The sequence below is a fragment of the Hyaena hyaena genome, unplaced genomic scaffold, assembly GCF_003009895.1.
Source record: "Hyaena hyaena isolate Hyena2069 unplaced genomic scaffold, ASM300989v1 scaffold_964, whole genome shotgun sequence".
In the NCBI taxonomy this organism is placed as follows: domain Eukaryota; kingdom Metazoa; phylum Chordata; class Mammalia; order Carnivora; family Hyaenidae; genus Hyaena; species Hyaena hyaena.
The window spans coordinates 297959-311195 of NW_024081597.1; the positions used below are offsets into that span (position 1 = coordinate 297959).

Here is a 13237-nt window from a genome sequence, read left to right on the forward strand (position 1 = left end):
CTGAGCTGTGTAATCTAAGACTGTGTTACTTTTCTAAACATCCACATTACTACTTTTTGGGGTTTATTGACTTTGTAGATGAAACTTAAATCTTTTTTGGTGTGTGTACAAATTATATACAAGTCAGTTCTGAGGTGTTTTTTTTTTTAAATCAGAGCAGATTTTTGTATTTTCGTGTTGCTTCAGCACAGCATTCCAGGTTGTAGAAATGATATTTAATTGTAATTTTATCATTTTTGGCATTTATTAACCATACTGATTTTATATCAGTTGCAGATTTGATAAGCACTCAGTGTTTATTGTTTATATTCAAATTATTGTTTAAAATGTTGAATTTCAAAGGGCTGTGGGGACACAGATTATCTTTAAATAATCCTCTCTAAATTTACTTCTACCTGTTACTACTTTTTGCTGTGAGTCCACCTTCTAGTTCTGTTAAATAGCCCACACTTTCCATCATCTAATGTAGAAGTTCATCACGATGTATATTGTCAAATATACTGTCTGTGGGCTCTCTTCCAATGAAATACACTAAGTACTTCTATTTTTGTAAAGTAGGCATTTTTGAAAAATTCTGACATGTCTAAATGTTAAAGTCATATTAGTCTATGGTTGGAAAGCTAGAAAGAAAATCTTCCACACATTGTAGGTTAGATGATAATTAAATCTTCAGAAGAGAAAAGGAGTGAGAGGATTAGTGGGAACATTTGATGATCAGGGCCACGGTGAATACATGGGCTGAAAACAGGCTGTGCCATGAGAGCAGAGCTTCTTCCCTGAAGAGGTATTCTGGGTCAGGTGAGACCCAAGGGATCTGGAAATAGAGTTTCTTTAGTAATGTGCGTGGCTAAATCTTAACAATGAGTGCTTCTGAGTGTATATGGGTATTTCCTTTATTTCTTTTATAATTTATTGTCAAATTGGTTTCCATATAACACCCAGTGCTCATCCCAACAAGTGCCCTCCTCCATGCCCATCACCCCCCTTCCCCTTTCTCCCATCCCCGTCAGCCCTCAGTTTGTTCTCAGTATTCAAGAGTCTCTCATGGTTTGCCTCTCCCTCTCCCCAACTATTTTTCCCCTTTTCTCCCCCATGGTACTCTGTTAAGTTTCTCCTGTTCCACTTATAAGTGGAATACTACATGGCAATGAGAAACGATGGAATCTGGCCATTTGTAGCAACGTGAATGGAAAGATGGAAGTTGAGGGTGTTATCCTGAGTGAAACAAGTCAAGCAGAGAAAAACAGATACCATGTTTTCACTTATGGGTGTTTTGTTGTGATGTAATGTACCTCCTTACTCTTTTTGCTGTGGATACAGTAATACTTCTTAGTATTATTTTGAAGGTTACAGGAACTCTGTGAAATTGTCTAGCTTGTTTTCTTGTATTTTGTTGATGGTAGATAAAGGCTTATTGAATCATTGGTTAAGGTTTTTCCTCTTGTTAATTTCCATTGGCCAATTGTGGTGAAGGTTGTCAAGAAGTTACTAAATGTGAGTTGTCTCCTCACATTTCTTGGACTCCTCTTTTCTTCATCCTGCCCAGGCCATTTTATTGCTGCTGGAAGAAAACTTTGTAGTAGGCCATTTGATTAAATAGTATTAGAATAGTGAAGTTCTTTTTCCCACTACCTATTTCTTTTCCCAGAAATCATAGTTCAAAAGCAACATGTTCTAGAAGGCAGTGACATATTAGTTGTCTCATCTTCTAGCCTCCATACAAGTTACTTTTAAAAATAGTACTTATGTGTATACATTTATGTTGAGCACATGTGTTTTTAGGGGTCCTCCTTCAATATACTCTGAAGTGTAAATTCTTAGCTCTAGGAATAGGGAGATAGTAGTGTTTCATGAGTACTTAATAGTCAGCAGTCACTTTTCTGATAACCTTTTAATTCAGCCAAGACAAGGCTACTTGTTAAAAAAAGTAGAGACAACTTGAGACTTAGAGGTAAAGGATTTTGGGAATATGAAGTACGAGAATTACATGGATAAAATTCATGAGCTCATGAGTTATTTTGGAATTCACTTTCCTTAGTTGCACACTTTATTGCATTAATTATTTTATGGCAGGTTTTACTTTGTTTTAACAAGAAGATTTCAATAGGATGCGTTAGTAGGCCCTCTACCTAGTCTTTAAAAAAAATCTCTTGGTTCAGTACATTGTACTTCGTTTTTGGTAATTGATTTATTCTGTCTCCTTGCAGATTGAGGTGGTGCCATGCAGCAAGCAGCAGAGAGATGCAGAGTTCGAGCCAGAAGGCCTGACATGGCACTTTATGTACCGAAAGCTCGAAGGGGTATAGTGCTACTTAAGTCAGGTGATGAGGAAAAAAGCTGTAGTCCACCTAACTCTGTGGTGAAGGAAGAACAAAAAGAAGATGGTCTCTTCCAACAGGAGACCTTTAGAGACAAATCTGAGACTCAGAGACTAAGCATTAATCCTGATGGTAAGGAACATAACCATAGGGAAAGAAAGAAATTTTCAACAAAATTAAGAAAAGACACATACCTTCAAGAAAGAAAGAAAGATAGGATTTGTGTTAAGAGAAGAACCACAGAATCCAAAGAAGCAACATCCCAAGGACATCAGCAAAGTGTCCCAAATCCTGGGATGCTACCTAGTGCACCTTTACAAAGACACATTAAACCAGAGAAGGAGGAGTGTTCGGAGGTTGAAACCGCAGATGCAGTAGGATGTGGGAAGTTGCTTCTATCTCGGTCTTGTTCAGAAATGAGTGAGGCCCAGGTTCCGAACAAACCATTCCAGAATGTGGAATTCTGTGAGTTGAGTAGGCACGAATTAAGTGGCAAAACATTTGAAGGCAGAGACTTGGAAAGCAGAATTGAAACTGATGTCAAGGTTGTGGAGATACTATCCCAGTTTCCTGGAGTTTTAAATTCTGTATTGAAACCTGAGAGTATGACCATACCAGTAAAACTGAATTCTGATTCTGAAGCTGTACAAGAAAGCATGCAAACATCAGGTGGAATGTTGAGTCTCAGCAGTGGAGTCACCACTGCCATTTCTGTTCCTGGAAGTGCGGATGGTGTCACTGATCAAACTTGTGGAGACTTTGAAGCTGAGATTGTTGGTGAAGTAGCCAACAGTACAGACATCTTGGGTCAGAGAGATACAGATTCCATTCCTGAGACTTTCGGTCACATCTCTCATAAAATGACTATAGTCAGCAAATTAGAGAGTGTAAATGGCATTTTTGATCCAACAGTGATTAGAGAGTATGAGAAGAATGACAGCACTGCTGATGACTTGTATATAAAGTATGAACCTTCTGATACAGCTCCCCTTGCTCATGAAACAGATACAGATAATGGGCCGAAGAGTGTAGGTGACCTTACCAAGAAGGCATGTGAGGTGGACATTACAGACGTCCCGTCTGATCAGATAACTGTGGGCAGCCCTTGTGTAGTTGCAGTTAGAACAGCCGATGAGGCCTGTAGCAACATGAGTAGTTTCTCAGAATATTTAGAAATGAGTGCAGATACAGGGCTTCTTCATGTAGCTGGAAGTGGGAAGGACATAGAAAATTTCAGCAACCTGACTGCTTGCTCAGATATTTATGCTGAGAGTATTTCATCTAGTTTCACAGAGTCAACAGGAAAGTTGATAGAGAGCTTGTCAGATTGTGCTTCCTCCTTACCTATAAAGAAGATTGCTGGTAGTAATTGTAGCACTTTTTTGGACTCCGAACTCAGTATGTTAAATGGGACAAAAGTACTTTCAGACAGTGCCTTGGGCAATGATCTAGATTGTACGGGTGATATAACAGAGGCATTGCATGAACTGAAAACTGCTGAAGAGTTCAAAACAAAAGAGGAAGATAACTCAGAGGATGTAGAATTTGGTGTATCCTTTCCTGATGTGGAATCTGTACCTATGGAAACATCAATGGAACTGAAAGCAACGGCAGCTTCTCATGTGGAGGGAAGTACTGCTACTGAGGACAGCTGGGAGTCTCTGTTCAATGATGATGGTGACTGCCTAGACCCGCGTCTTCTACAAGAGGTCTGTTCAGTGGAAGTTGCTCTGTGCTTATATAAGTTAGAGATTCATAGAGCCTGGTATTTGGGGGGTAATTTTGATGGACATTTGTGCACATACATTCACTTATATTACATTCAATGTAAGGGTTTCTGCAATAAATAAATAGGACTGTAGATTGAGAAAAGAATGTCCAATAGATCTTTACAAAGTAAAAGATACCAAATTGAGTTTATCTATTATAACCAAGTTGTGAGAGATCTTATTGAATAGATTAAAATGAATTTAATGGATTCTGGCTATTTGTTGAGGAAATAGAGAGGGAAACTTCTTCAAAAAGGATTTTCTGCATTGACAAGATTATTTTACACAGGCCTATTTGAAGGGAGGAGAGTAATTTATTATTTTTCACATTTATCATACTTTTCTAGGAAATGTTGGGATGTCAGACATTCTGTGGAGGGAAGTAGAGAAGGGAAGGGTAAAATAAGGAAAGATATGATTGTTTCTTAAGTAGTTTATGATAGGTAAAGAGCAATGATCGTTGAGTACATAAAAGTATGAGTGAGTAATGACATGCTGGCTAGTCAGAGTTCATAAATACAAAATGTTGGGTTAGAAGGCATTTTAGAAATTATTTAGTTTAACCTTTTTATTTTCCTAATTTAGACATTCTCTCTATCCAGTATTTAAATTCCTTACCATAAGTAAGAATCATTGGTGTTAAATAGTAAAACCACTTGCCCTTTCATTCCTTACAGTGGGTTCACATAACCCATGTCTGAAAGGGGAAGAAATAATTTCCCAGTGAAATCCTCAGTTTTATAAATGAGGAAATTGATGCTTAGTGGTCAGACCTTTAGGAAAGACAGAATCAGGGTTTCCATTTAGTTCTCTCTTAATCCAGTGTTCATGTTCTTTCTACCAGACCATGTCTTTACTTATAAAATAGTTTTGTTTATGTGATGCCAGAGAGCCTTTTAAATATGAAGTGATTAGTTCTTTTGTTTCGTAGAATTAAGCCGTAAGTACAGAAAAACGGTCACAGGGATGTGAAGAGACACATGAGACTGAAGGGGGGCAGCCCATTGGACAGAACCAGCTTTCCAGTACCAAGCAGTACCTCTTCATTCTTACGTGTTTGCACTTGCCTTTGTACCACAGTTAGTGATTCTTATGGTCAAGTCAGGAAGCACATGTCCTAAATATTCCTGAGAAAGAAATATAGAACAGAAGATATCTACAAATGGGCATCCGTGAACCCCTTGAAACTGCATACAAAATTTTATATGTATGTGCAGTTCTTCATCAGATTCTCAAAGGCAGGGCTTCTTAAGAGTATGGTCCCTGGACCAGCAGCAGCATGAGCATCACCTGGAACTTGTTGGAAATGCAAACTCTTTAGCCCAGCAGTTTGTATATTTATGTGTTTCTCAGGTGACTCTGATGCACATAAAATGAGAACCATTGCTGAAAAGGTAATACATCAATTTAAATGTGTATCAGAATGTCAATGTGGTAACTGGAGATGGCTGTCCACACATAACTAAAAGAAAAACACTATTCAGCAGAAGTTTTAGACCCAAATTAGGTTAAGAAATACTAGTAATGTGGGAAGTTAGGTGAATATAGAGAAGTTATTAAGGATCCAAACATTGGGAGCTTCTGGGTGGCTCAGTTGGTTAAGCCTCTGACTCTTGATTTCAGCTCAGGTCATGATCTCACGGTTTGTGAGTTTGAGCCCTGCATCAGTCTCCTCACTGACAGTGTGGAGCCTGCTTGAGATCCTCTCTGTCCCTCTCTCTCTCTGCCCCTCCCCTTCTTGTGCTCTCCCAATCTCTCTCTCAAAATAAATAAACATTAAAAAAAAAAAAGATCCAAGCATTGGGAGGTCTCAGTGTTCAATTGGCAAAGGGGTTTTCTGAGGGGGCAGAGAGCACACATATGCACAGGAGAGAAGGCTTCCTACAAAAGAAAGGCATGGCACACAGAGCCCCTCACATAGTGAGACTCAGTAAATATTTATTGAGTGGATGTAGGTGATAAGACAGAGTCGGAGCTCTGTGCTTTTTTAGGGTGGACACCAGGGGCTTTCAAAACTTCATTGTTGCTGGAACTTGGATTCTGTATCGTAGCTTAGGGATACAGCTTTTATAATGGGACAGGAGGGTTCAACTGTGCTATTCTGTTTTTCAGGTCTTAACACCATTTAGAATAGGTGCAGAAGAAAGTAGGCAAGCACTCAGTGTTTCGAGGAGCATAGTAATTAGCCAAAGAGGACACTTGTTTGACTTAAAGCTGGGAATGGCTAGAAAAAGGAGTATGGAGTGTTTTTAGCTGAAGACAGCCAGTGCCTGGGTGTTTTGTTTGGATATCATACACTGGGTTGGTGCTTGGTAGGGAGTGACGTCTGTGTTGAGAGATAGGGTTGATGAGAGCAAGAAGGAAGGAGACAGATTGAGAATGCTGATAGCAAATCCAGCTCCGAACTATGGTGTCCTGTCTTTGAGTTTTAGGAGATGCAATAATAATGTTATTAAAAGATGTCACAAATTCAACAATATTAATAGTCCTTTGATGACTATCACTCTTAATTTATTATTTATATTGCTCCAAATGTACTTTATTAAAGGCCAAATTGGAGTGTCTGCCTCTTGAAAACTTTCCAGTCAATAATTTTTGGCTCTTTTCCCAGCGGGCCTGTTTCTTTGTTGACAGTGGCTACAGCTGGAGGTATGTCTGATGCTTCTAATAGCCAGGGAGGTATGCTATAGAACAGGGTGTGGTGGCCATTGGCATGTGAAGCATTTTCTGTGACATTTGAACTTCTAAAACTGCCTGAGTGGGTAGAAAGCATAGATGGGTCATTACTGACCTCCTGGAACTACAATTCTTGATAAATCTCTAAAGAACACAGTTAATCTCTTAAAGCCATAGTTTGGTATGCTCAGAAATTTACCTTGGTAATTGATTTAAAAAAAAATGTTGGCATGACTTCTTTTAACCCTCTGAGATCTTGGTATAAGAACACAGGAATTATAAGAACACAGGAATTATTGTTGTCTGGATAAAACTTTCATAGCCTCTGCTGCCTTCTGTACTGATCTGCAGATCTGTTGATTGGTAGGAGGGCTAACTTAGCAACATAACACTGATATTGATAGACTGTGGCATCTGGTCCCTTCACTGGCCATTTCTAGCCTTAATTTGACACTGGTCATTTCTGGCCTTGATTTAGGTAGGAATCTCCTTTGTTACAGAAGGCTACCAACAATGTATAACCATGGAAAAGAGAAAACTAAAGGAACACCACCCATTCCCAAAGTATCTTCTTTTGTGTGTACCAACTCACGTTTATACACTCCTTCTCCCTTTAGAATTTTGCAAAAATGCTCTTTGTGTTTAAGTAGGGAACCTAAAAGCAAAAGGAAAAATTCATAATTCATCCACTAAAAGCAAATTATATGAAGTACAAAGGGAGCAAAGTCCTTCATGTTTCACCTCCTAGGGACTTCATTAATAGTTGATAGTTCATCACTTTGCAGTTAAATACAAAGATTGGGTACCTAGAGTTCGATGAACTCTAAGTTGTAAATAGCTACATGTATACAGTTATCACTACCATTTTAAAGGCACTGTGTTACATGCCAACTTTTTTCTCAGCTTTATCTGAAGTTTCTTATATTTTATTTGGCGAGACAGGATGTAACCATATGATTAGGTCTAATAATAATAATAATCTAAAGAATAATTAAAACATCACCAATGTAAGAGATGTCCTAAATTTGATTGTCTGATGGGTAATCTGGACCGTGGCTTCAACAAAGGATTAGACCCCTGAGGGCTAACCTGATTGACACTGTTTCATGTTGTGGAGGCCATAGAATTAAACAAGATTTGAAGCCCACTTCAGAGATTGTTCTTATGTTCCTGATTTCTATTTTTCTCTTTTTTTAAATTGATAGACTCTCTCTCTTTTTTTAACAGTTTTAGGTTTTCAGAAAAAAATTAAGTGAAAAGTACAGGGTTCCCATGTACTCCCTCACTATTTTAGTTTTTATTTTTACAGTATCTTTTATTACTTGCAATTCATTTTAACAGACTTATATTTAATATTTTTATTAAAATGTCTGAATTATGGGCGCTTGGGTGGCTCAATCGGTTAAGCATTCTACTCTTGATTCTGGCTCAGGTCATGATCTCACGGTCCGTGAGATTGAGCCCCTTGTCGGACTCTGTGCTGACAGTGCAGAGCCTCCTTGGGGTTCTCTCTCTACCTCTCTCTCTGCCTCTCCCTAGCTTGTGCTCATACTCTCTTTCTCTCTCAAAATAAATAAATGAACATTAAAAAAAGAAAATGTCTGAATTAACATGTTCTTGACTGCCTAAGTGAGCATTCCAGCATTCCAGATGCTGTATATTCGAATGCAGTCACTTGGGGCATCCAGTGAGTAACCTGGTTGAATTACATACTCTCTTGTCCAGTCCAGTAGTGGATGACGATTAGATCTCTGGTTCATATGGAAAGAGGGGACATTAAGGAGATACCATTGCTTACAGTTTGTTTATTTCTAAACCAAACAGCTCCTAAAATGAAAAATCTCCCTCCTGAGCTCCATTAGGTTTGTTGCATAGTATTTTTTTCCCTATGAATCTGCATTCACATCAACAGCATTTTAATTTCTGATGCTTTTTCAAAACTAATGAGAGGTAAACAGTTCTAGGCCTCGGTTGTCAGTATAAGGAGGCATTCTTGTCTGAAGCTTGAGATTCCTGGTGTGCCCTATTCTGTCCCTGGCGGTGCTTTGTGTTAGTGAACTCTGTAAGATGTGATATGTGGGGTATATAGTTGGGGCAGATGGGGTGGGAATAGTGATACGGCTTCTACTAATGTTTATTCCATTTAGTTCACTCCCTGCTTAGTGACAATAGCAGTGAGGGGAAATGGTAGGGTTGGCAAAGAGAACTAGAGTGAAAAAAACAGACTTAATAACTATCCCAAAATTGAAAATTCATTTGTGTTAAAAAGTTTGGCTGAGGATAGAAACATACCTTTAGCAGAATTAAACTCATCTATTCTTTGATTTGAATTAATGTAATCATTTGTATCAAAAATTGCTTGTAAGGCACACTGGATACTCTGTTGCTAGGCTTTGGGAAGGAGTGCTAGAGAGGAAAAGAGGGACCCATCCATAGGCCTCACTGCTGAAGTGGGTAGCCAACAGTCAAATATATTTAAATTCAGACTGTTTTGTTGTTAGGAATTTGGGGTTGGTGTGCAGGGAGGTATAAATTCGCAATAATGCCTAGATTTGGGACAGAGGGAATTTAAATGCTTGTCAACACCCTGTACAGAAGATCTTTTGTGTGAATTGACCAAAAACTGAGATTGCTGAGGAAAAGCCAAGAGGATGCCCAGGCATACTGAATACTAGGCTTAACGCACAAGCACTATGTTTCTGATCCTTCCAATGAAGGGTTGTACTATTACGCTGCCTGCCCAGAATGAGACTGACTCATGTCTTAAAATGGTGGTTCTGAGTCTGAAGTTTAAAGGTCAGAAGTACATATGTATTGCCTGATAGGGACAGATAAGCAAGGACTAATACTCTCTAAAGTAATAAACAAAGAAAAAATTTTATTTGGGAGAACTGGTATGGATATGATGTAGGATCTTAGGTAGCTAAAGGGAGTGCAAGGAAAAAGATCAGGAACTAGCGAAATCAAGCAACAAGTGGAATTTCAATAAATGCTAACTTTATCTATTTTAAAATTTTCTTGAGTCTTGTGGACAGCTACTGGCACTGAGTTAAGCTGTCAGGGGTAGTTTGGGAAGGATCTAACCTCTAGCAGTGCCCTATTCCTGGGTAGTCTGGTCTTAGATCTTTCTACTTCATCAGTGGCATCTCCATCTAGTCTTTCTAGTCATGCTGAGAAAAGGAGGAAATACAGATGTCTCCCTGCTTTCTCAGCGTTTCTCTTGACAATAAATTAATGTTTTCACAGGATCAGTATAATGTCTTCCAAGAGCTCCAACATCAGGCTGCCATGTTAACCTCTGTATTGTCTGAACAGGAACCAGGCCAATATTGGTTCAGGATGTTCACTTGATCTCTGCCTATCACCATTTATAGGAGAGAACTAGAGTTCTCAAATTTACCCTCTGGCCCTGAGGTCAGTAAATGATCATCTGAACCAATTGTCAAGGCACTGTACATGTCTCATTACTGTAGCGTTTTTCTAATTTTTTCCTTTTGCCTTCTCCTTTTCTGCTTCCTTGTTCACTTCCCCTCTTTCTTCTTTTTAATTATGCCTTAATCCAAGGCTCTGGTCATGACTTTCTCCCACCAGTAATAATCAGAGATATTGAGATAATACTTAACACCTATTCTAGATAAGTCTTTAGATGTCACCATAGAGGGGGAAGGCATTCGATCCATTCTTGTTAGAAATTTCATGAAGCCAAAGTTTGCCTTTATAGCTTTGGCTTTGGTTTCTTGGTAAGTCAGTAGGGGCACAGCCTAGACATATTATATAGTTTTATTTGTGGGTATGGAATTCCACTGGAGACATTATGTGTCTTATACTTACTGTGTAAAATGTTAGAGTTTAAAAGTCTATATTAGAAACTAATTTGACAATAAACTATTTGTAAAAAAAAATAAAAATAAAAATAAAGTACGTATACAAGCCTATTGGGGAAAAAAAAAAAGTCTATATTTATTCTTCTGTGGAAAAGAACTTAAGCCCAAAATAATATAAAAGAGGGCTAGAAGCTGTAATTTATACTGCATAGTATATAAATATTTATGCTGTAATACTATAATGGTATTAGCTTTTTGGGAAATTCCTTTTTGGATGTTTTTGAACTTGGGTCATGAGAAATTTGAAAAAACTTGAAATATTTTTTTTTAAATAAATAGCATTATTTCCCTATCTGCCAAAGATGAGATGTCAGATGGGTAAAACATTTTAATTCTAGCTTTTGGTTTATTCACAGTACTGTAGAGCACCATGAAAAATTCTTGGCTATTACTCTCAGTTTTCTGTGATCCTGGAATACCTTAAATAGAATTAAATCCAGATAATTCAAAACCTTACTTTTTATTTATAGCTTAAGCCTGTTCTCCAGCCAAATCTTTTACCAAAGTTTATAGTAAATAATGACATTTTAAATTTTGTTCAACAGAAAGTGAGTTGAAGCAGTTAGTAGCCACAAGATATAAATGGAAGAGTAAAACAAAGAACTTGAATAACCCAACCTATGTAATTGAGAATTGACTGCATGGATTCTTTTTTTCTTTTTTTAAAAGTTTATTTATTTATTTTGAGAGAGCAAGTGGGGGAGGGGCAGAGAGGGAGAGAGAGAATCCCAAGCAGGCTCCACACTGTCAGCACAGAGCTGTCGGTACTTTTAATTAAACATAATAAACCACCTTAAACTCTAGATATATCTATAACAAATTTAAGTATGGGGGCATCAAGTTATAGGGACAAGGACAACAAAGACCTTACCACAAGTTGGTTGTATGACATGATTATTTACAGAATTAATCCAGTTACAGAATAAATCCACTAATTTACAGAATTAATCAGTTCTAAGGGCACCTCGGTGGCTCAGTCAGTTAAGCATCCAACTCGACTTCAACTCAGGTCATGATCTCACAGTTTGTGGATTTGAGTCCTTTGTCAGGCTTTGCACTGACAGCATTGCTTGGGATTCTCTCTCCCCCCTCTCTCTGCCTTTCCCCTGTTTGCACGGTCTCTCTCCAAAACAGGTAGATAAACTTTTTTAAAAAAGAAAAAAAGAAATTGCTAGAAAAAAGAATATTCTGTTTCATTGATTTGAAAAAGCCATTGATTGTGAAATACATCATCATTTTATGTATCACTTTTAAGAAAGGAAAAAAATTAAACTTTCACACAATACCTTCCCTTTAGAATATTTATTTTATAAAGGACTCTATTAGATACAAATTTTTACCCTCTATCATTTCTACATAAAGAGAATGTAGGTGAAAGAAATTGGCTAAGGTTTTCCTAAAACTCATGTTTATAGTTATTAGAAATCTAATAGAGTTAGACTAGAAATAGTTATTATTAGAAATCTAACAATCTAATAATTTCTTGATTAAGTCATTGATAGGGAGCCTTTTCATCTTTTCGTCTTTTGTGCCATCAAGAACTTTGATGATGCATCGTTTCTTAAAAGAATGAATAAAAGAAGCAAAAATCATTGTTGCTGGATTCTTAAGCCTTGTTTGCATTTATTGAGAGTACTTCTTAAATCCAGATTTTCTTCCACACTGCTGACCACTCTTTCTGCTGGTTTTGGTACTGGTACTTTGATGCTTATGCATATGCAGACAAGCAGTTTCTAAAACGTGCATGGTTGTACGATGCATCTTAATGTCAAAAGTGTTAAAATGTGAAAAAATATGTGTCTTAAAATTGATGAAATGTGGTATATAGTAAAACCTTGGATTGTGAGTAACTTGTTCTGTGAACGTTCCACAAGACAAGCAAACATTTCTAATAAATTTTAACTTGATAAATGAGCAACGTCCTGCAATATGAGTAGTTTGTGATGCCGAATATCACATGACCACAACTGAGCCATTTGTTCTTGAAATCTGCTATGATATACATGCTTTGGATTATAAGCATGTTTCTGGAACGAACTATGCTTGCAAACCAAGATTTTACTGTATAGTCAACTGCCAAGTATTACGACATAGTAGTTAGTATAAGGAAGGGAGAGACCACTAAGTTGGAGTCAATAGGGAAAGCTTTAAGTGGAGATAAAGATTGGCACTAGGTCTTAAAGGAGAGAAAGGACCCAGAACAGACAGGCATTCCGGGATGTGAAAATAGCCTATAAAAATATACAGAAGGTTCCCAGACTTAGGTCCCGAGGTTGTTACTATCAGAAGTTTAGATGATCTGTTTTGAAATTTTTTCTTTTATAATATATTTTCATTTTTAAATTTTTATTTATTATTTTTTTAACATTACTTTTGAGAGAGAGACAGCATAAGGCAGAGAGGGGCAGAGAGAGAGAGGAAGAGACACAGAGTATGAAGCAGGCTCTAGGCTCCGAGCTGTCAGCACAGAGCCTGATGAGGGGCTCAAACTCACAAACTGTCAGATCATGACCTGAGCCAAAGTTGGTTGCTTAACCGACTGAGCCAGCCAGACACCCCAATAATTTATTTGGATTTTCTGCATAATTTA

The 13237-nt window shown here is 37.7% G+C and overlaps 1 protein-coding gene across 4 annotated transcripts in view; it reads left to right on the top strand.

Moving 5' to 3' along the window:
* Positions 1-13237, top strand: part of R3HCC1L (R3H domain and coiled-coil containing 1 like) — a 91812-nt gene that overhangs the window by 54698 nt on the left and 23877 nt on the right. For 3 of the 4 annotated variants that reach the window (XM_039221216.1, XM_039221218.1, XM_039221217.1), the window contains one exon: positions 2208-4027. In XM_039221216.1, coding sequence (XP_039077147.1) covers positions 2222-4027 — 1806 coding nt within the window. In that variant the 5' untranslated portion in view covers positions 2208-2221. Of the gene's footprint in view, positions 1-2207; positions 4028-13237 lie in introns of those variants that run through there. The other variant, XM_039221219.1, reaches the window with a different exon arrangement.